This window comes from Vigna unguiculata, chromosome 3 (genome assembly GCF_037176805.1).
Source record: "Vigna unguiculata cultivar grain cowpea cultivar isolate G323 ecotype 2 chromosome 3, ASM3717680v1, whole genome shotgun sequence".
Classification (NCBI taxonomy): Eukaryota; Viridiplantae; Streptophyta; class Magnoliopsida; order Fabales; family Fabaceae; genus Vigna; species Vigna unguiculata.
This window is the reverse complement of record NC_140794.1, coordinates 46,968,445-46,990,985: the sequence shown is the minus strand read 5'-3', so window position 1 is coordinate 46,990,985 and position 22,541 is coordinate 46,968,445. Positions and strand designations below refer to the sequence as shown.

Genomic DNA, 22,541 nt, shown 5'->3' with positions numbered 1-22,541 from the left:
TTTTTAATTCGCATACATCATTTTAACATAATTACATAAAGATTATGATAAGATGAAAAATATATTGGAGATGCGAATGAGTTTCATGACAAACCAAATAATTAGAAGAAATAAAAAAGAAATTATATATATATATATATATATATATATATATATATTAATTAATTACGAATATTTTAATAATTTAAACAAAGACAGAGATATGGCGGGAACGGGTATTATGGTGAGGATATGTATATCTCCATACCTAATCGAAAAAGTCAGAGATTCCCTTCCCATACCCAGTCAATGTGGAGATTTCCCGTTAAAACGGGGACGGGTTCCGACAATACCTACGGAACGGGTTTATTTGTCATCTCTAATGATCGCATCTTATAATTCGAAGTAATTCTTTCCCTTAGTAAATCTAAAAATAAAAAACTTCTACATCGGAAGAGTATATCATTTAAATTAATCATTGTCACATAAATAAATAAATAAGCGGACTTTTTTTCATTTGAGGGATACAATTAGAGAAGTCTAAATGAGTTTCGATATGTGAGTCGACTCATCACATGTTTGAGCCGAATTAAATTAAAAAGTTTCATTTTAAAAAAAAAATAAACTGAACCAAACCCAACTCGACTCATCACATGTTTGAGCCGAATTAAATTAAAAAGTTTCATTTTTAAAAAAAATAAACTGAACCAAACCCAACTCACGGGTTAAACATATTCTAGCCAAATTAAATGTAGATTGACCCACTTAACCCACCAACATTTTTTTAATTTTTTTGTTATAATTATTTACTACTTCTAATTATATAGATTTACAATTTTAATTTTTAAATACTAAAATATTGTTCGATAATATTTGAATAGTTTAAATATTTAATTAATTTGTCTGTCACTAGATACTTTCATTTTTAACTATTACCTTTATAATAATACTTCAAAACACAAGTGAACACTTTGATTCTATTATAATAAAAAATAAATTAAATAAATTTACTCTAATTATAATACAATAAATATTTCAAATAAATAACCAAGAAAAATAAAATTCATAAATGAACCAAAACACTGACCCAACCGGATTTTAAAATTTCTAATTCACCAAAAAATAAATCAAATTAATCAAATTGAATCAACATATATGAACCAAGTTACATGACTCTCTCACATCTAGATACAAGCATTATTGAATATAATACATATTTCTCTCGAACAACATAACATGGGCATAATAAAATCTTTAGACATTCCAACATAAATTCATCATAAATATTCTACCGCGCTATAGCCAGGGTGTGTAAAATGTTTTCGTCAATCATCTCTCAATTCATAACCCCATCATGAAAAGCTTTAAGAGCTGGACCCAAAAGAAGCCAGGATATATCAGCAACAAAAGATCCAAAAATTTAATAACATTATTTGTTAAATAATTCAAATTAGTAACACCGTCGGTAATAATGCAAAAACATACACCCCTTTCACTCAAAATCTAAACCTATATAGAATTGTCAAACATCAATGGATCTGATAAATCATTATCTTTTATTTTATGTTTAACCATTGCAAATCCGAAAAGCTCGAAGGAATCCCAAAATACAACATCGAGTGTCATCATAAACAATAACAGTGCCATCATGCAGCCAAAGGACATGTAACTCAGATATAAATGACCGTCTACTAAAAACTCCATGTTTTAAGCAGAGAATGGTTCTCAAAAGAGAGGCCAAACAGATTAACATCGTAATCTATCAGAGAAAGAAAAACAAAATTGAAAAACAAGCAATGAAATATAGCAATCCTAAGAACACTCTCCTCAAGCCTTATCAGCCTTGGCAGCAGTTGCAGCAGCTTGTCCTCTAAGACGACCAGTCCTCCTAGCGGCAATGAGACCAACCTTTTGACCAGGAGGAGCATCACGCCTGACAGTACTGGCGTGACCAATGTGCTGGTGGTTACCTCCTCCGTGAGGATGCTCAACTGGATTCATAGCAACACCACGCACCTTCGGCCAGCAATTCCTCTTCACTCTAAACTTGTGGTAAGCATTTCCTGCCTTAAGAAGAGGCTTCTCAGTCCTTCCACCACCTGCAACTTGCCCTATCATGGCCCTGCAATCACTCGGAACAATCTTCTTCGCACCAGATGGAAGCTTAATCCTGTACAAAAGCAGGAACCACAGTTAAAGCACACTCTAATGCACCCCCCATTTCAATAACAATCCACGAACCATTAAATCAATTCACCAAAATCCTCAACCTTTCTCATCACTAAATTATATATTATTCAATGCACTTTAATAAGAAGTGCTCTACCACAACAATCGAACTACACCCAACAATATCCTTAAACCAAATCACCCAAATTCCTAACCTTCCTCGATGATGAATTAAAACTAATGCTAAGCACTTCAATCAAACATTAATCCAGCAAGGTACAATCAACCCGCGACCAAATGCTCCAGAATTACAATTACAACAAAAATCGAATCGCGAAAGACGGAATTATAACGTTCCGAACACTTGCAAAACCCTAAACAATTCTTCCCCAATCCTAAGTCAGTAAATCATAAATTATAATGAGCAATTCAAAATTGAAATTTTAACATAACCAAAAAATAAACGGATACGAACCTAGAGGTGTCATTATCAGGGTTGTGACTGATAACAATGGCATAGTCGCCGGAAGCCCTAGCAAAGACACCACGGTCACCGACATGGTGCTCAACGTTGCATATAACAGCTCCTTCAGGGATAGAGCGAAGAGGCAAAACATTACCAACAACGAGAGTGGCCTTCTTGCCACAGTATATGAACTGACCGGTATAAAGGCCTTCGGCGGCAACGAAGAGCTCGTTTTGCTTCTTGTATCTGAATGGATGGCGGAAAGTCACCTTGGCAAGTGGGGCGCCGCGGCCAGGGTCGTGGATGACGTCGGTGACGACACCCTTAAGGTAGCCATTCCGCTCACCGAAGTCGAGGCTGCGGAAGCGAGCCGGCCCCTTGCGGTGGTGAGTGTGGGACTTGAAGACTGAGCCCGCACCCTTACGCTGCGCACGGATCACACGTCCCATTGCAGCTCTGCAATGTTCGATTACCTACCTCTGAAATGGAATGAGAATTCTAGGTTAACGAAGACTTACATAGGACTAGTACTTTCAGTGTTTAGTCTTGCGTTTCTTTTTCCTGGACTTATGTCAAAATGGGCCGGCCCAAACCCAATAAGATTTGGATTGGGTGACGAAAATAAAGTAGAAGTAAACCAGTAAATTAGATTGATATATTTTTTTTTGTGATTTCAATTATTAACTTCAGGTTTGTCTTCATAGCAATATTTAAAATTATAATTTCGGAGCTATTTGTTTATAAGAGCTTATAAAATAAAATTAATATTTCCATAAAATTACAAAAGTGTTTTTATATTATTAAAATAGCTTAATATAATGATTTGTCTTATTATTTTTGACTTAACGTGAAAATTGATTAGATGTGAAGTGATATATTGGTAGTTCTCATAAGTAATATCTAAAATTATAATTTCTTCATAAATGATATATCCAAACAATTTATTTCATCACCAAATACTTTACTTTTAAAACAAAATTATCTTATTAGAAGTTCCATCCAAATATTATGGGTTACAGTTAATAAATTTATGGTTTGTTTTAAGGATGACATTATAAAGCCGTTTTTTTATTGTAAAAAAACTTATACTTTTTTCTTATTTTCATGATTTAAACCTAACCAAATTCAAATTAAACTATAAAAAGGGAGATTATTTTTAATATATCTCTACTTTAATTATTTAAATTTCTCTTATTTTAATCAATAAATTCAAAACAAAAGGCAAAATATAGTTCTTAAAGAAGACACATTTAATAGTTTTGAAGTCACTGGCCCAATTTCTTTTATAATAATAATAATAATAAATAATAATAATATTTATTAAATAAAATGAAGATTATAAAAAAATTAATCATATAAATAATTATAAGAAATTATTTTTTATAATTTTATTGATAATTGTTAATTAAATTAAAAAAATATATAAAACCTAAAGTATATATTAAGATATAAATTATGTTAATATGATTGACAAATTTATTTTATTTTTTAATATTTTGAGTAGCAAAATTATTTATTAAAATTTTATTACAATTAAACAATTTCCGCAATTTGGTCTGAATTGACTTATCAATTATCACTTTCGAAGTGTGGGTTTGAAAATTCTTATAGTTTATTGTCACTCAATAGTTGGGTTGAGGGTGAACTAACGTGAGAGAAAATAAATTAGAAAAAACTTATTTAAATGAAAATAATTAAATAAGAAAATGAGAAAAAATAGTTTAATGCAATTCAGTGTTTTTTTCTAAAAGTAAGTAATGGGAAGGATAAGAAAAAAAGAGATATAAAATTTGTAAAATATGAAACTTAAAAAAAAAAAAATAGCCCCTTCAAAGAGAAGTGATTATTTTTCCAAATAATTAATATCAATGAAATTAATAAAACAAATTGGACCTTATAAAATTTTGCGGCCTTAGCCACATGTATACATGTTTTTTTTTCTATTATAATAATTATTTTAATTAGGTAAAACAGTTAAATTTAAATAAATAATTATTCAGAGAATTAAATGATAAAATAATTATTTTAATTAAAAAAAATTAAGATAAAAAATAAAGTATAATTATTTTAATTTAAAATAACGATAACTTAAACAATAAAATTAGAAAAAAAAAAGAGAATCTCTTCTAGGGGATTAAGTAAATGCTTTCTCAAAAAATACAAAAACCAACATTTAATTCAAGTAATCTAAATTCTTTTTAACCGTTCAAAAAACCAACTAAAAATGGTAAAAAATGAAAGTGGGTTCAATATATATTTTCTTAATTTCATTTTTATCTACAAAATAAAATAGTATAAAGTATTTGTTACTTTAAATAATAGTATTGTGTATGGTGGAAACTTAAATGTAAATAGTATACTATATTTGATTTTTAAGTGTATTTTAAAGTTTAAAAGCTTATAAAAATACATTGTTTTTAATCTTTAATTTAATTAAGTTATAATACTGTATTCTTTTAGTGTTTATATTTATATTATTTACTTATTTTATTAATATTATATCAATCATCTTTCAATCAATGAACTTTTGAACCAGTGTCCTAATTATTTAGTTTAGTTTATCTAAAGTCCAAAACATGTCAAAAACAAATTGATTACGACTCTTGAATGAAAATATGAATTATAAGAGGAAATGTGAACTATATAGTATTGAAATAACAATAATATTAATCCACAAAAGAAGCATATGGGTTCGGAAACTAAAAATAATAATATTAATTATAATAATGAAAAGATCATTCACTAAAAAAATAATAATGAAAAGATCAAGGGAACATACACTTATGCTCGTTGGTTCAAGTGGTCTATCACAGATACAAATTGAAAAACACATCACATGAAAACTATTGACTATATATCAAAGACCATCTTTCAAAATGTGTGTACCTAAATTCCGTGTTAGGATGGGAACAAAAGCAACTAAAGGAAGACAAAAGACACTGAGTTATTTCTTGTCTCAACGAATTCATGCAAGTAGAAATCAAAGCTCAACAATTTGTTTGAATTTTGGGAGACACACTTGGTATTTTCAATTTATAAATACTTAGAAATGGTTTAGTTTTTCTGTTTGGTATAGTGTCTCTTTCATGATGATTTTTATTTTTGTGAGAAAAGAACATTACCTAACATAGTAGGTTATTATCTATTTTGATTCACTGAAAGAAAATGCAATCCTTTTTTCTAAAGATATTCTAGGACTGCATATACTTTTCAAATATTCTAGTTGATTCGAATAAAATTGGGAATATAAGACATACAAATTATAATTTCGATAAATAAAGCAAATTATTACTATCATACCGTGCTTAATAGTCTGATATCATTTAGAGTTAAAGGATTAAATGCAAATTAAATACTTACTTCTCCTTCCACTTTTATAAGTGTCTTTTGTGGTGTGTTCTTTCATATGGATTGATTTGAGGATGAGAAGTAGGTAAATTTGATTGGATTTGAGACTGAAGTTTTTATTATTTCTTTTAAGATATTTGGAGGTTACAATGAAGTGTATTTGAGAGTATTTCTAAGAGTTTGTGAGAGATTTTACTCATATGACTAATTAAAAATAAAATTTAATAGATATAAAAGTAAGATTACTAGATTGTCTTTGGTGTTAAAAGTAATATAAAATGATATTTAGATGAGTTGTAACTATTTTCATTTTTTATGTTGAATAATTTTTTAAAAATAATTATTAATTGAAATAAATAAATATTATAATATATTTTATATAAAAAATTTAAATTTTGATTTTCAATATTAAAGCTCAAAAAAATGAAAGATTTGTGGAATGGGTTCTTGCAACACAAACACAAATGTAGAATTTTGAGAAAGTGGAATGAGTTCCAAAAAAACCAGAACCATTACAATCTGCGATGAAGAATCGTAGATTCGATCCCAACCCCTAGAATTCTAATTTTGTAGTTGTGTGGCCTCAAACCATGCACCATTCTTGCCATTATCAACCTCCATTTTGTGAGGTTAGCTTGCTAAAATACCATCATTCACCCACAACTCTTATCAGATGAAGCGTGATGGGATAAAGAGCTTCTCCCGATGATCTGCGCTTCCCCTTCTATCCAAATACACACAAACGAACACGTAAAATCACGGGTAATCCTCGTTCGTCATTCTCTTGTAATAGTGCATCTACAAAACTAAACATAATGTTAAGGATAAAACTATGATAGAACACCACGCTCCAAAGCGGACAATATCTTAAATATCAGATAACTGACTCCAACGATAATAGTTGATCGACTTGGGATCGAAAAATTGACGCCCATCACAAGACCAAGATTTGAAGACAAATCATCTATCCTTAAACCCTCCATTGAGGATGAACAACTATCATTTTTCGAACATGAGCAATTTATAATGTACATGTGTTATATTATCAAACTTATATTCTCGAGACAAAAATGAATATATCTTAAAACAAACTTATTCTAATTGAAACAAAGAGAAAGTAACAACTTTGACAATTTTATTTTTTATTGAATAAGCATCAATTATAGACATTAGTCTTCAAACAACAATTTCAAATAAAAAATTAATAATAAGGCTTAATTACTCGGATCATACCCATTTTGGTTCGAAAATTTTAAAATGATACCCACTTTGAACTTGTCTCAATTTAATACCCAATTTTGATTATAGCATCAATGTAGTACCCTCCGTTAAGTCTTCACAAACGACGTTAACCACCTTGCCACGTGTCCGCCTCTGGATTTTTTAATTTTTAATTTTTTTAAATTTTAAAAAAATAATTTTGCCACGTGTCAAATCCTTGATGTGACACGTGGCAAGATATCGCCACGTGTCAAGGTACCTGACAAGTGTCATTGTCTTCATTTCAACTTAGTCCACACATGTGTCTATTTGTTTCAATTTAGTACCCATATATGTTTATTGGTTTCAATTTAGTACCCAATCTATTTGTTTTAATTTTGTCTCAATATTTTTTTACGAAATAGAGAAATATTGTGTCTCCCTTAAGACCAAATTTATTATTTATATAAATGTTATATTTATATTTGTTATTAAAAATGACTTACAAATATGTTATTCATGACTTTTACCATTAACTTTAATATAAATTTCAATACTTAATTTTATACTATATTTGCCAGGTACCTTGACACGTGGCGATACCTTGCCACGTATCACTGACAATGCCACGTGTCACATCAAGGATTTGACACGTGGCAATTTCTTTTTTAATTCAAAAAAAAATTTAAAAAATTTAAAAATCCAGAGGCTGACACGTGGCAAGGTAGTTAACGATGTTTGTGAATACTTAACGGAGGGTACTACATTGATGCAATAATTAAAATTGGGTACTAAATTGAGACCAAGTTCAAAGTGGGTACCATTTTGAAATTTTTGAACCAAAATGGGTATGATCTGAGTAATTAAACCTAATAATAAAGTGTCCTGGATGAGTTTAAACCGATAAAAGAGAACTTCTTTTTGCACTATCAAAATATGGAAGGTGCCCTCATCTTTGACAATCGTTGAAAATTTAAATATGAATCTAAATCATATTATAAATAAATATGAGAAACTAAAATACCTATTACTTTAAGTAGACCTGTGAAAATGGATTGGAATCCGCGAGCCAACCCAGTCATCCACCACGAGTTTGGGTCGGATTGGGTTGAAATTTTTTTACAAATTTTAATACGGGTTGATCTTTGACCTGACTCACTTAGAAGTCGGCTGACTCACCCCAGTTGAACCCGTGGTGAACTGGGTTAGCTCACCAACCCGCAAATAAAGGGTCACACACGTGTTTTTTGTTAAGTTGGGCTTCACATTTGAGTCAGGTTAGGTTGTTTTTTTAACCAACACATAGATAATTTGTATTTTTGTGATTTTGGTTTGTATTTGGATTGTATTGAAGTTTATTTATATTTTAATTATAATTATAATTTAGTTTTAACTGAAAAAAAAATATAAAAATTGTATTTTTTAATTAAGTGAGTCCATGAGCCCACCTATTTAACCCATCAATCGGTGGTGGGCCGGACCAGGTTCGAATTTTTTTGGCTTGCTAATAAGTGAGCCGAGTTGGGTTGACTTACTAAGTGATCAACCCGTGATGGATCGAGCGAGATTATCTGTTTTGACAACTCTAACTTTAAGAGTTCGGATTAAAAGTGGTGTTAATATCTTATTTAAGTTAAATTTATGTCTCATTAACTATGTATCTCCTAATAAATTTCCCCCTTTAAAAAAAATATTACTAAGGTTGTTTGGATTCTATAACTTTGATGATTAAATATTGGCCTTAAAGGGAAATTTTATTGGATTTTTCTTCTCTTTAGAGACCAAATTTTATTGGCCTGGAAGGTAGAAGAATGTGGCATGGAAGAATGAAAAAAAATGAGATTGGATAGGACGTGGAGTAAAGAGAGTAACTCTGAATGAAGGATGGGCACATGATGAAAGTTAGATGAATATATATGGTAAAGGGTATGATGTAACGTCCCATTTAATTATTAAACGAAATTAAAGGAAAACGTCACGCAAATGATAGTGCAGTAGTGTAGTCTTGGGGTCCTTAACCCAACCCCTACAACCTGGGCACACCATGATGCCAACGGAAATCAGATACAAGTTTAACAAAGAGTGTAGCGAAGAAATGCATAAAGCGATACATGGGCCATAGCCCTAAAGCAAACATGAAGAAAATAACTCTAGCCCAGATGGCTAAGCAGCGAAATCACCATTCCCTTGTTGACCATGAGAACCTCGCTCATCTGCTCCCATCAATCAAATTGATGATCATCGCAAGAAAGAGCAGCCACATACAATACAACCATACAACAAAACGGGTAAGCTAGAGCCATTAACATATTCCTCATACAGTCAAATATATTTTCATCATCCCATATCCATGTAACAACCAAGCATGTTATGACTCTTCATTCAATACACTACGACTCGACTCGACTCATCCGGATACGTATAACCTGATCGGATTCAGCGGACGCTTGCACTTGTGGTGTATACCTCTGCTCACCCCCGAGCCATGTGTTACAAGTGTTACGATGAATCAAATTTCCTTCACCACAAGGTTAGCCCTTAATGAATTTCAGGCCTCCTGCTCCTCTCACCACAAGAGTCAGTCCGCTCTAAGTGAGACTAACTGGCTCCTTAGAGTGTCAGGATGCAGTCCTTACCTTGAATCCTTACCTGGTTATACAGATGGGGCACCACCATGGGCACCCACTAACAGGGGCCATGAAATTACGTCCCGACCACTGAAGCGCAACCCTGAAGGTCCCACCTAAAGACCCCAAGGAATTACACGCTGACATGGACCAACATTTATAAAGCAGCAGTAAGAGAACACCAAAATCATATTTACAATTCCATACCAATCCCTGAGATTAATTTCTCATACGCATCACATTTTGAATCCATACATCTGATCATCACCACCCCATGAGTCTAGGGCCTCATCTCATATCAATACCATGTTCCTTTAGTTCCAAAACACTCATTTGTCTCACATGCCAAGTTCCCACAACACCCATCATTCATCATTTATGAATCGTGTCACGCATACATAACAGTCATTTAGGCATATATCCATACATATATACATGTATCTCATCACGGCAGTCATACCCATACAATTCCAATCATAAGAGTGTAAACACACAACCAAACACAGAGCAGTCTCGCCCAATCTCTCGCTCAGGCTAAAGGGTCTCGCTCAGGCGAGACATTCTCGCTCAGGCGAGTCCCCTTCGCCTAGGCGAGGGCTCGAAAAGGGCATCAGGAAGCAACGCGGGATATCGCTTAGGCGAGACCCCTCTCGCCTGGGCGAGATGCTCGCTCGCTCAAAATAAGGAGCAGGTCGCCTGGGCGACCACTCGCGTAGACTGGTCTAGGCGAGCCCATGTTTGTCTCGCCTAGGCGAGACTGGCTCGCCTGAGCGAGATTAACAGGTCTCGCCACTATTTCACCTGCAACAGCCATGTTTTCCAACCAAATAACCCATGCAAGATACTCTCACGCATCAAAACGAAAGATCAAACCATAAAATCAACAACCAACTCATACACAGTTCAAAAGAATGACTCGAAACTAGAAACCCTAACTTCCCGTACCTGGAAGAGGGCTAACGGAGCTTTGACACGGGACCTCGGGGCGCAACAACTCAAGGATGGCTCGCAGAACTGGCAGGACAGCGAAATAGAACCAGGGAAACCGAGTTAAGGGTGGCTTTTAATCGAAAATACAAAACAAGATAGCAAAAGGGAACTAGCACGGTTGGGAGAGACACTTACATGGAGTAGAAGTTCCTGTAGCTTACGTGACAGTGGAACAAAACCTGGTGAAAGGGGGTGACGGCTGCAGCTCAAGTTCTCTGAAATGGAGTGAAAATGTGACTTAGGGCAACTGGAAAGGACTTTATCTACTGGGCCAGCCCTTTAGACTCACTTACAAGGGCAACCCTTTAGTTTAGGGCAGAAATAGTAAAGTGAATTTTTATGGACCTTACATATGAGATATAAGTGGAGGGTAACCACATAAAACCTAGAACAATACGATGGAGGAGTGCTAGGAAACTGAAATGTTGGAAACAATGGTTGGGCTTAAAAGGGGAAAAATTAAACTATAAACAATTGACACAAACTTATCTACATTTTTATTTTTTCTATATTCGAAAATTATTTAGAAGATATCATTTAAAATTATAAAAAGGAATTTTCAAAATTTATTTATTAAAATATCAATATCATTTATAAATTGAATTTTCTGATAATAAAGTAATTTAAAAGTTAGATATAATATAATTGTTTTTTATTTATTCAATGAGAAGTATTAATCAATATATATATATATATATATATATATATATATATATATATATATATATATATATATATATATATATATAATAGTTTTAAAAAGTAAGGAAGTTAAGGAATTTCATCCTACTCTATCTTATTTTTGATAGATTACTGGACGGACCAAATTAAAACACGTAACATTAAGCTATTTTGTTATACTTATTAAAAACTCAAATATGAAGATATATAAAGAAGAAAACTAAAGATTTAAATTAATTGACTCTTAAAAATATATATATCTAATTGTCTAATCAACTATATTATAATCACTCATAATCATTCAATGTTTGACATAAACTATAAAAAGACTACAATATAAAATTTCAATTAAAAATCTTAACACTAATATAATTTATTTTCTTTAACACATTTATAAGAACCTAGATAAATTGAGTACGTATAACTTGTTTTTGTCACCGCTATTAAAGACTAAATCATAAATATATATAAACAAAATGAAAAACTAAACATTTATATTGATTATTTCTTAAAATAAAATTGCAGTTAATTGTCTAATTAACTCGATAAAAATAATTTATGTTCATCCAAAGTTTCATCCAAACACTAAAAAGACAACAATAGAAAATTCTGAATAAAGATCTTAAACTAGATCTGCATGATTTTTTTTTTCTAACATCCTTATGAAAAGTCTTTAAACAAAATACTTGTTATTACTCCTTGTCAAGAAATATAATCACCACATGAAAAAATAATTTGAAAGAAAATGAAAGACTATCACTTGAACTAATGAAGGAACACAAACTCAAATAAAGTTATTGTTATTCCATATGATCGTTATGTTAAGATTCAAATGGTGTAGCCTCGTATGAACAATACCCATATTGGATGACTATTGCACCGTGTATTTTGATGATTACAAATAAGAAATAAGTTAAGTTTTAAAACAATAAAATATTAAATAAGAAGAATGTGGTTCATGTCGATACCTCGTTAGAAAATTCATAAATAATGACTAATTTTAGTATTAAAAATATGTTTAAAGATCAATTTAAAGACTAAATTTCTAAACATAAATCAATTTTTTTGGTAGGTAAAACTTTAAAACGTTGGTAGCTAATATTAGTGACCAATAAGGATGTAAAATAATTTCATATTAGCGAGTATCCGCAAATAAAATCCGTAATAGGTATAAAATGAATACTCACGGGTAACGAGTATGAGTATTTTTTTATACCGCATCCGCGAATAAAACTCGTAACGGGTATGAAATGATTATTCTAAATGGATACCCATTATGAGTATTTTTTATACCTGCACCTGCATGTTAACGGGGAGGGTATGTGTATCATAGTATCCATATTATGGATACCCGTACCAGCTATACTCCAATTTAAATTAAAAAAATATTAAACATTAACATATTAATTTTGAATATGTTATTTTTTATCAGTTGTGTTAAAATATCGTTATTTTCCTTTCTAAACTATAATCCAACAATATTTAAATGGTTATTTAGACTTTATTTAAAATTTATGAATATTATATGTTGCATTTTTATTTGAATTTATGGTTAAAGTATGTTTTTAAATATTTTTTTTTGTAAATATCTGTGGGTACCCGTGGATATCCATGGATATTAAAAAAAATATGCAGATGCCTGCACAATAGATACCCGCATGAATATGGGGACATTTACAGGGCGAATATTTATCTAGCTGATAGGATACGGAAGAACTACTACTCATATCTTACTCATCCGGTTGACATCCCTAATAACCAATTTATTTTATAATAAAAACTATTTTAGTTACCAATTTAATACCAAATATATATTTTTTAAAATATTTTATTTATCAATAATATTTAGTTTATAAATTTGTATTTAAATCGATAACTAATTATTTTTTACCACTAAAATTAATCTTATCCAAAGATTTTCTTTTATATATATATATATATATATATATATATAATTGATAAGGGAACGTCACAATATCATGTTTTTTTTTTTAAAGTTAATTTCTTTTTCTTCAATTAACTATTTATTTATGTTAGTTCGTTTATTTATTTGTGTCCGTCTTTAACATATTTAAATAGGTAACGTGCCCATTAGAGTTACAAAAAAATATTTTTACGTAAAATTTAATTAATTAATTAATTACTAACTATGATTTATTTATTCACTTAGTTTTCATCTTTTTTATTTATTTAAATATGATAAGCAAAATTTTCTTTACATTTTATTTTTATTAACAAATAATACTTTTTTTTTCATTATACTTCATTTGTACTTCAGTTCTTTTTCAGTTTTTCCTTTTATTGTGTGGGAGTGAGAGAAAGTTCCATCACGAAAATGTTTCATAACAAGTAATTGTATCATTGTATTTCATTCTTCTTTCCTGACTTCGATAGAATTTTCACGTATACTTTATTTAAATATGTTCAAAGTGTCAACTAAAGAAAAATTTGGCTGGTAAATAAAAAGGATAAATTATTCTTAGAAATAATACTTTGCAGTGAAAAATTCATATTTTAATGCATGTTTATTTTTTTTAAAATTAGATTAAAACCATATTTACTAATATGGCTTTTATTTTTTAAATGACACTTGTAAGTACAACTTTATTTATTTTTACTTAAATTATTATTGTAAATATGATTTTAGTTAAGTTAAGTAGTCAATACGGTCCTTCTTGAATGTGTCGTCATTTCTTTCTTTAATACAATTATCATAACTAAAAAATTTATTGTCATTGTTTTTTTCTTTCTAAGATCATTATGAACCAATAAATCAGCTTGTCCATCATATAAGCATACGTCTAAAATTAATTGTATGTGTGATGCATTGAGTTCAAGTTCATTTTTTGACTCCTACATACACCAATAATTATTTGACTTTTGAGTATTAAGATTTTGTCTTTAGAAAATGTCATATTATATGACTAAATATTATTTATGAATATTTTTAATTTCAAACTTGACCAAGAATAAAGCTATTTGAATTTGTCCAAATAATAGTTCTATTAGTTTTCTATTTATTTTAATTTCAAGTTACACTTGGGATTATTTTTGTTCATAACATGAGTGTATGTTAAGTAAATATAAGAAAAGGAAAATTATACTTTGACTCCCATTTTTTTATTTTCATCCTTTACTCGCTGAGGTGATTTAATGTGAGTCATTGATTCTTTCAAAAGAAAAAATAGTGAGACATTAATCAATGACTTATTCTAAGCCAAATCAAGGAGTAAAGAATGAGAGTTATAATATCATTGTCCATATAAAAATGTTTAACAATATATAAAGAGTCAGTCTTTTATGTGATTTTGAGCAAGTTTAATTGTTATTCCTTCTTTCTTTTGAATCTACACAAAAAGTTATGTTAGCTTGAGTCATGTTTCATTATTATTCGATATTTGTAGTGAATCCCCTCAAAAGATCTATATGCAGTGGCATCTTGACCAATATTGTTAGGAGAGTCAAAATAATAAACTCAAAATATATATTTAATTATTGTCACTAAGGCAAAGATAATGAATACATAATTTAGTATAAACATAACTATAAAAGAAATCACACATATATAAAATATTGTCATTTGTTTTTTCATATTCTTTAACTCATCAATAATTGAATAAGAACTTAAATTTTTCAACAATTTCTTTTTTAATATAAATAATCATATTATCGACAATTCATCTTCCATTTTTATTCCATGATCTTATTTTGATAATCTTTATTACAGAAAAATAATATTTCTATTATAGTTATATAAACAACAAAAATGACTCACTTATAATTCTTTAAACTTTACGAAAGAGTTTCTATAATTGAATAATTAGGTTATTAATATCATGATTCAGAATATATGCGAAGAAATTGAATATGTCATGTTATCATCTTGAGGGATAGTTTCTTTTTCATCACTTTTGAAATATGGATATGCTCTTTTATTCTTCACCAATATACTTTTTTTTAGTTTAAGACTAAAAACTAATTTATCATAATTTAATAAAAAACTGAGACATAAATACTAAAAGAAAAATTCAAAATAATCAAGGCATAATTAAAATTTTGGTTATGAAAAAACATAATACAATATTTTTTTATTCATAAAAAGTAATATACAAAAGATTTATGAGAAAAAAATGTTAATTATTAAATTAATATTTTATTATCAAGTGCGACAAAAGAGAAGTATATTTTTTGTTCAAGAATAAAAGAGAGTAGATAAGACAAGGAGTTACTTGTCTTAGTTTTTTTTCTTTTAATTTCTTTCATATAATTTCCTTTTATTATTTAAACATTTACTAAAATTATTTTTATATTTTTACATAAAATGTAGCTTTCACTAAAAAAAATCTTAAATAGGAACAAATTTTAGAATAAAAAATAATTAATCATTGTAGTGATCACTAATTCATGAACTAAAAGTTCTTAGTATTTAAAATTATTTCTATTATAAATAAAAAATTATAATTGATTTATGAATTAGACTCTAATTTTTTTTTAACATTAGTTACACAAGTTTTAACTATAAAGAAATTAGTGTATAAATTGGTCTATAAACTATTTTAAATACCAATAACTTTTAATTTATAAATTAGTATCTAAATTAGTCATCATATTGACTAGAGTTTTATTTTTGAAATTAAATGTTATTTAAGTTTTTTTTAATTGTATTTATTATTATTATTATTATTTATTTATATTTTTTACCCTTTAAGTCTACTTAAGTGTTTTCCTTTCCTTTTGAAAATTTAGTTAGAATTTTATAAGACATAATATAAGATCAATGTTGAATGTACAGTATGAAAAAGGTAATTGAAACTAGAAATATACATAGAGCATTTAAATAAAAAATTACGAGACTTTTAAATTTAAAACTAAAATAGCTAGCAAAAATATATTTTATCGATAAAAGAAATTAAAACTAATTATACAAAAATATTTTTATTTCTGTGATCATTTTGATCTATTTATCTGTTATTAAATTAATATTTTTACTTAACACTTATAGTTAAATAAATTAGTATTTTCACGTTTCAACTACCACTTAACTATTTTTAAAATTTTAACCTAAATCACAAGGGTGGGTGATTACTTAGTAACAATGGCATACCCACAGGATCATATATATATATATATATATATATATATATATATATATATATATATATATATATATATATATATATATATATATATATATAGTAGTCTTAAACTATCCAAATTAAAAATCAGAAAATAAAAGTTGTGCTGTATATTTATGAGGCTATGTTTGGTTTCACATCTGTTATTTGTTAAGCAGAGGACAAAAAAGAATTGAGGGTTTGATTATCTGGACCCCAGATGATTCATTCCATAGACAAAGAGGTCCCATTTGCATGTACATCAAATTAAGTATATGTGTTTGTTTCTCATCATATCAACCTCCATAATTTAACTGTGATATAATCAATTATGGAGTTTGTAAGGACTCTTGAGGCGCCACTGATATAGATCCAATGTCATATGTGCACCATAATTTTAATGTGGTGAAAAAGAAAACAATGTTTGTCCTTATATGTGGAGTGGAACTATATATCAAACATTATTATCACCAATGTTATTTTTGGATTAAGACTCTCTAACTTCCTTAATCACTTACTGTTCGTCATTCTCTGATTGTCGTGGATTAGAAATTATCATAGATAATATAATGTATTGTCTCTTTATACATAAATCTGGAAATAAGTTATAGATCACTAATAAAACAAGTTATGAATTATGATTGATAGTTAAATTTTTATAAAGATTCATTTCATAAGACCATGGTCATGAAGTGAAAGAAAGAGTTCAGAATTTCACCCCAAGCATGATTAATGTTAACAAGTTGAAATATATAGAAAGTATTTTTGGATAGAAAAAGAAAGTGATAACAAAGTTTGAATCCCGTGAGATAGAACCTACTAACGGCAAGATAACAAAGAAATTAATGTTTGATGTCGTGACTAGGAGCCATCTTTTCCAATGGTAGGATACTTCTTCTACTTTGTGTTATTATATTCCATGGTGAATGAAACTTTCTTTCGATGAGAAAAGAGAATGTGACATAATGGTCAATTATGTATATCAATTATTATCTTATATATGTATGATTAATCACGACGAACATAGTGGTGGCCATGAACTAAGCCCTTCTTCACAAACTATAAATTTTGTTCTGCAATTTCATGGTGTACCATACTGTTCAATAAAAAAAAAAATAGCATATCAGTTATGTTAAGATCCATTGGTTCCTTTCCTTACAAAGAACATTTTTGATTGATGAAGAAAATGAAGGTGTTGACGACAGAGAACATATTCACTAAGCAGAAAACTCTCCCCATTTATTAGTGTGTCGTGGTTTCAAGGAACCACTATATTGCATTCAAGGATCAAAGGCTCACCCCATATATAATCACATAAATTCGTGATCTATTCAAAACATTAAGCCTGAAAGGTATGTTTTTCACAAAGGATCAATCTAAGGTTCCTCAAACGATGACTTTAAAGATGCATATACTTTTCGATCACCCCAATAATGAGATCTATTGACACTAATTAGGCATGTAAAAGTGGGTCAAGTCTGCCAGATCAGTCTGCTAGTTCGTTAAAAAAAGGCGGATCGAATTAAAATTTCCAATTCGTTGTGGCTTGGTCTGCCTAACCCGTCAGTTTGACGGGCTAAAGACAGATCAATCCGCCCTGATCCATCAACATTTTTTTTAATATTTAAAAATTAACAATAAATAATTTTTTATATTATATAAACAAGTATATATATATATATATATATATATAATTTATAAACAAAATTTTTAAAAATGTTAAAGAAAATTAAAAAAAAAAAATGGTGAGGAAGCCCGCTAGTTCGCCAATCCACCATGAGACAAAATGGGTTGAATTGTCCAACCCATTTTTTAGTGGCTGACTAGTCTGACCCGACCCGGTTTTGACGAACCAAAGGCGGGATGGGCCAAAATAGGCTAGGCTGATCCATTTTTTCCACTCCTAGCACCAATCTTTTTTTTTTTGTTTAATCTTAATACAGTTCATCTTATGGTGAGAATTATATATTCTACATTAGTTAATAACGAAAAATTTGAGCACCTTAAAAAAAATTTTATAAATTTGTTACCTTAAAATTTTATATATGTATATATGGAGTAAATGTTCTTTGTAAAGATCTATCAAATTATTCATTAAAATCATTTTTAAGTGAGATTAGACCCTGCCGAAGTTATCCATTGCTTAATCCATTTCAAACTCTATCTTTTTAATTTTAACTATGACTCTAATGTCATGTTAAGCAATAGACTTTAAGTCTAACTCAACCCTACAAAAGCGACTTATAAGGTGAGGTTTGCACCCCACTTATATACTATATTGAAATTGTCTTATTTGTGGGATTGACCTTTTAAATGACTTGGGTTGTGACTCCCCCAATGTTTTCTTTTATTTTATTTTTTATATATATTTAAAAAATATATTTATATTTTATTTTATTATTTATATTAATTTTTTAATTTTTTATAAATTTGAAAAATACGTTTTTTCCCTCATATGTTTTTTCTTTTTTTTCTTTATTTGGTTTTTCTCTCTTGTATCCCCATCTCTTTCTCACATCTTCATTCTATCTCAATTTTCACCCTCAATCTCTCATCATTTTCAAATCAAATTGTACTAAGACAAAACTTAAGAGCTAAGGAACATTTTGGAACGAACAATTTCTTTTTTTGAGTAAGTTGATTTTTTATCTTCTTTTCTCGAAGTAATCTATTTTCTTTTTGTATGTGGTATTTCTACATTATAGGCAGATTTTATTCGTTAATGATAATAAAATCATGATCTAATTGTTGATTGAACTCTTTAGACTTTGAATTTGTGTGAGGAGAGAACAATATTAGAAATCTATTCTAAGGTAAGGAAAGTTAATCGTTAAAATTATTGATTTTCTTCAAATATTGAGTGTTAGTTTTGAAAATTAATTTTAAGTTTTCTTAATTAAGTTAGATTTAATTTGAGTACAGAAAATAATTATAAGAAGTAAAAACTTTTTTTAGTTAGAAAAAATAATCTATAACAATATATAAAGAAGATATTCTCTTTTGTGTCCACATTTCATATTTTCACTTTTACCCTTAATTATTATTTTAAAAATTAATTATTTTATAAATAGTTTATTTTTAACCATTATTTTAAAAACCTCTTTTATCTTTAACAGTTATTTTAAAAATCTTATATATATATATATATATATATATATATATATATATATTATTTTTCTAATTAACATCTAACAATTATTTTAAAAATTAATTATATATTCTTTATTAATTTTAACTCAAATCTTTATAAAAATTAAAAAAATTGTGCATGTGTGTTTGCTAGTTTATATATAAAAAATATGAATTGACCTCTTTAAAATTTTTGTCTAAGTTTTATCTTTGCTTATATATTCATGAATTTTGGTTGTTGAGTCTTGACATTCTGATTTCGTTTCTGATGCATGCAAGTAGGATATTTATTTCTCAATATGATTTATTTAATGATCAAATTGATATGGTTGAAATTTTGATCAAAAATACATGCGGCTACTACTAGAAATCAATTTGTAAAGCACAATAATTTTATCTTCAACATTTATGTGGCAAGAAGTATCAGAGTTAACCTGAGTTAACCTAATTTATAGGTGTTGACTTGTTACAAGTTAAACTTAAAAATGAATGGGTTTAACTTGACTAACGTTTTGATAAGTAAAAATGTGAAACGGACTGAGTTTTTGAACCCTTTGATTCGTTTTAACTCGTTTCATATAACCTGCAGTTCACGTGGACCCGGAACAAGACGAGCCAGCCCACATACACACATAAATTATCTCTCCCGGAGGTTGTCTCTTCCTATCCTAAAATGTAACAATGAACTCAGATTTTCATGTCCATCAACAAAGTTTACCGATAATCACTCTACCAATAGATTTCTATTTGATATTAATTCGTCGATAAACATGAGACGAATTGTACAATTAATAATATGTATTATTTTTAGTGATATTCTCACTTATTTTCCCCTTACACCAAAAGTAATACTAATTATTTGATCAAAAGTAATACTAATTATTTGATCAAATATTTATTACTAAACAAAATATTATATTAATAACACGGTTATACGACAAGTGTTAATATATTCGCATTTGTCCAAAATAAAAATTCATTATCGTCTTCGAACTCTTCTTAATATATATTAAATAATCAATTTAAAAAAATAAAATAAATATAACATGATATTGTTAATGATTTAACGTTAGAAAACACTTTATTATTTATCTCTCCATAGTGCTGGAAATAACGTCTTCAAAGCTTACAATTTGGTTTGAGGTGTAGTTTTTTAAAAACACTTAATTATTATATTTGACTCTTTACTAATGTAATAAGTCAATAAATTGACTTACTCAAGTGTTAAATCATAAGATAATATTATTAGTAATTGAATAGATAACTTAAAGGTTTTAACAAAAAAATTATTCAAACAAAAAGTGTAAATTTTGTAAGCGTTTTTGGAGATCGCATCAACTATAAATAAAATAAAATTATAATATATAAGGGGATGCAAATTTCACTCGTGACAGAATTTAGACAAAAAAATTCAAGAATGTCAAATTAAATTTTTTGAAATTTTTTAAGTTTAATCGACGTAAATGCATTTTTTTCATCTTCATTTCAAACCTTCCTTTTAAACAAATTTATTCGTGTACTTTTTATTATAATTTTTCTAATATAAATTTATCACCTCTCACCTATTTAGAGAAAGATAAATTTATCCCTATCTAATTGTACACACTAAACAAATTTATCACATACAAAGGGAAAACCCTTAAAAAAAGGTAAAAATAAACTTATTCAAAAGAACAAATTGATCAGTTCAAAATGTGCCTTAACTCATCAGTTTTATCCTAGTGTAATTTTATTTTGAAAAGGAAAAGAGATTAGCATGAAAATTGAGAAAGAAAGGAAGAGATGAAAAAGAGATGGAGGTGAGAAGAGAAAAGAAGAAGAAGAGAGAGAATGAACTATAGATGTTAAGAATTTTTTTTAAAATTTAATATAAATATATAAATATAATTATAAAATATATAAAAATATTAAATGAAAAACTTTTGGGGGCCATAGTTCCCTTAAGTTATCAAGAAGGGCTGCTAGTGAATCTCACCTTATAAGTCAATTACGTAATGTTGAGTTAGATTTAAAGTCTAGTTTTTAACATGATACCAAAGTCATTTGAAGTCTATATATTGACGAGATCTTTTATTGGTTAGATCTATTTTCACATGTTATAAGAAGATTTATTTTTTTATGTTTATATATTGTGTCACTCATTATCGAACTGTTATCAAATTATCCATTAATATTTAATTTTATATTTGATATATATATATATATATATATATATATAATTTGACATGAAGAAGTGTGTCGAAAATTTTACATTAATTAAAGATACTATAGATTTATAATGCATAAGTGAGAGAAAATTTCTTTTTTACAAATCAATTTATATGATTGGCTTATATTTAAAGTTCAATTCTTAAAAAATACTAATTTAAAAATTAAGAAAAGTGAAGGATAAAGAAAGAAAATAAGGACATGTTTGAGAAAGAGTGAAGTCCAATCATATAAATTTATCTTATTTAAAAAGACATCATATGTATGTATATATTATTTTTCTGTTATTATAAATCTTATAAATTTATATTATATTTTCCTCTTCTTAAGTGTGTAAATGAGATGTAAATGACCATTTTAAATTCATGGATAATTTTTCTTTTAACAAAAATAATAAAATTATTGCTTATTATTTTCAAATTTACGAGTCTCGGAAGGTGGATATTATGTTGAAAGCAGGTGTGGATAAATAAAATGGTAATGAAATACAACATAATCATTGATGAAACTGTATTTGACTTTACAGGTATTGTCACATCGATATTCTAATATTTAAAAAAAAAAATTTATGATATACACGGACCATACACGGATTAATAACATCGATCGTGGCATTCGAACTCAGCCATG

General features: G+C 28.5%; 1 protein-coding gene across 1 annotated transcript; it reads right to left on the bottom strand.

The window, feature by feature from the left end:
• Positions 1-1,514: 1,514 nt before the first annotated feature.
• Positions 1,515-3,115, bottom strand: LOC114179251 (large ribosomal subunit protein uL2x-like). Its single transcript, XM_028065518.2, has 2 exons — positions 2,624-3,115; positions 1,515-2,149 (listed from the first exon to the last, which is right to left on the bottom strand). The coding sequence occupies exons 1-2, from the start codon at positions 3,061-3,063 to the stop codon at positions 1,807-1,809; spliced, it is 783 nt and encodes a 260-aa protein (XP_027921319.1). The 5' UTR covers positions 3,064-3,115; the 3' UTR covers positions 1,515-1,806.
• Between the last annotated feature and the right edge of the window lie 19,426 nt (positions 3,116-22,541).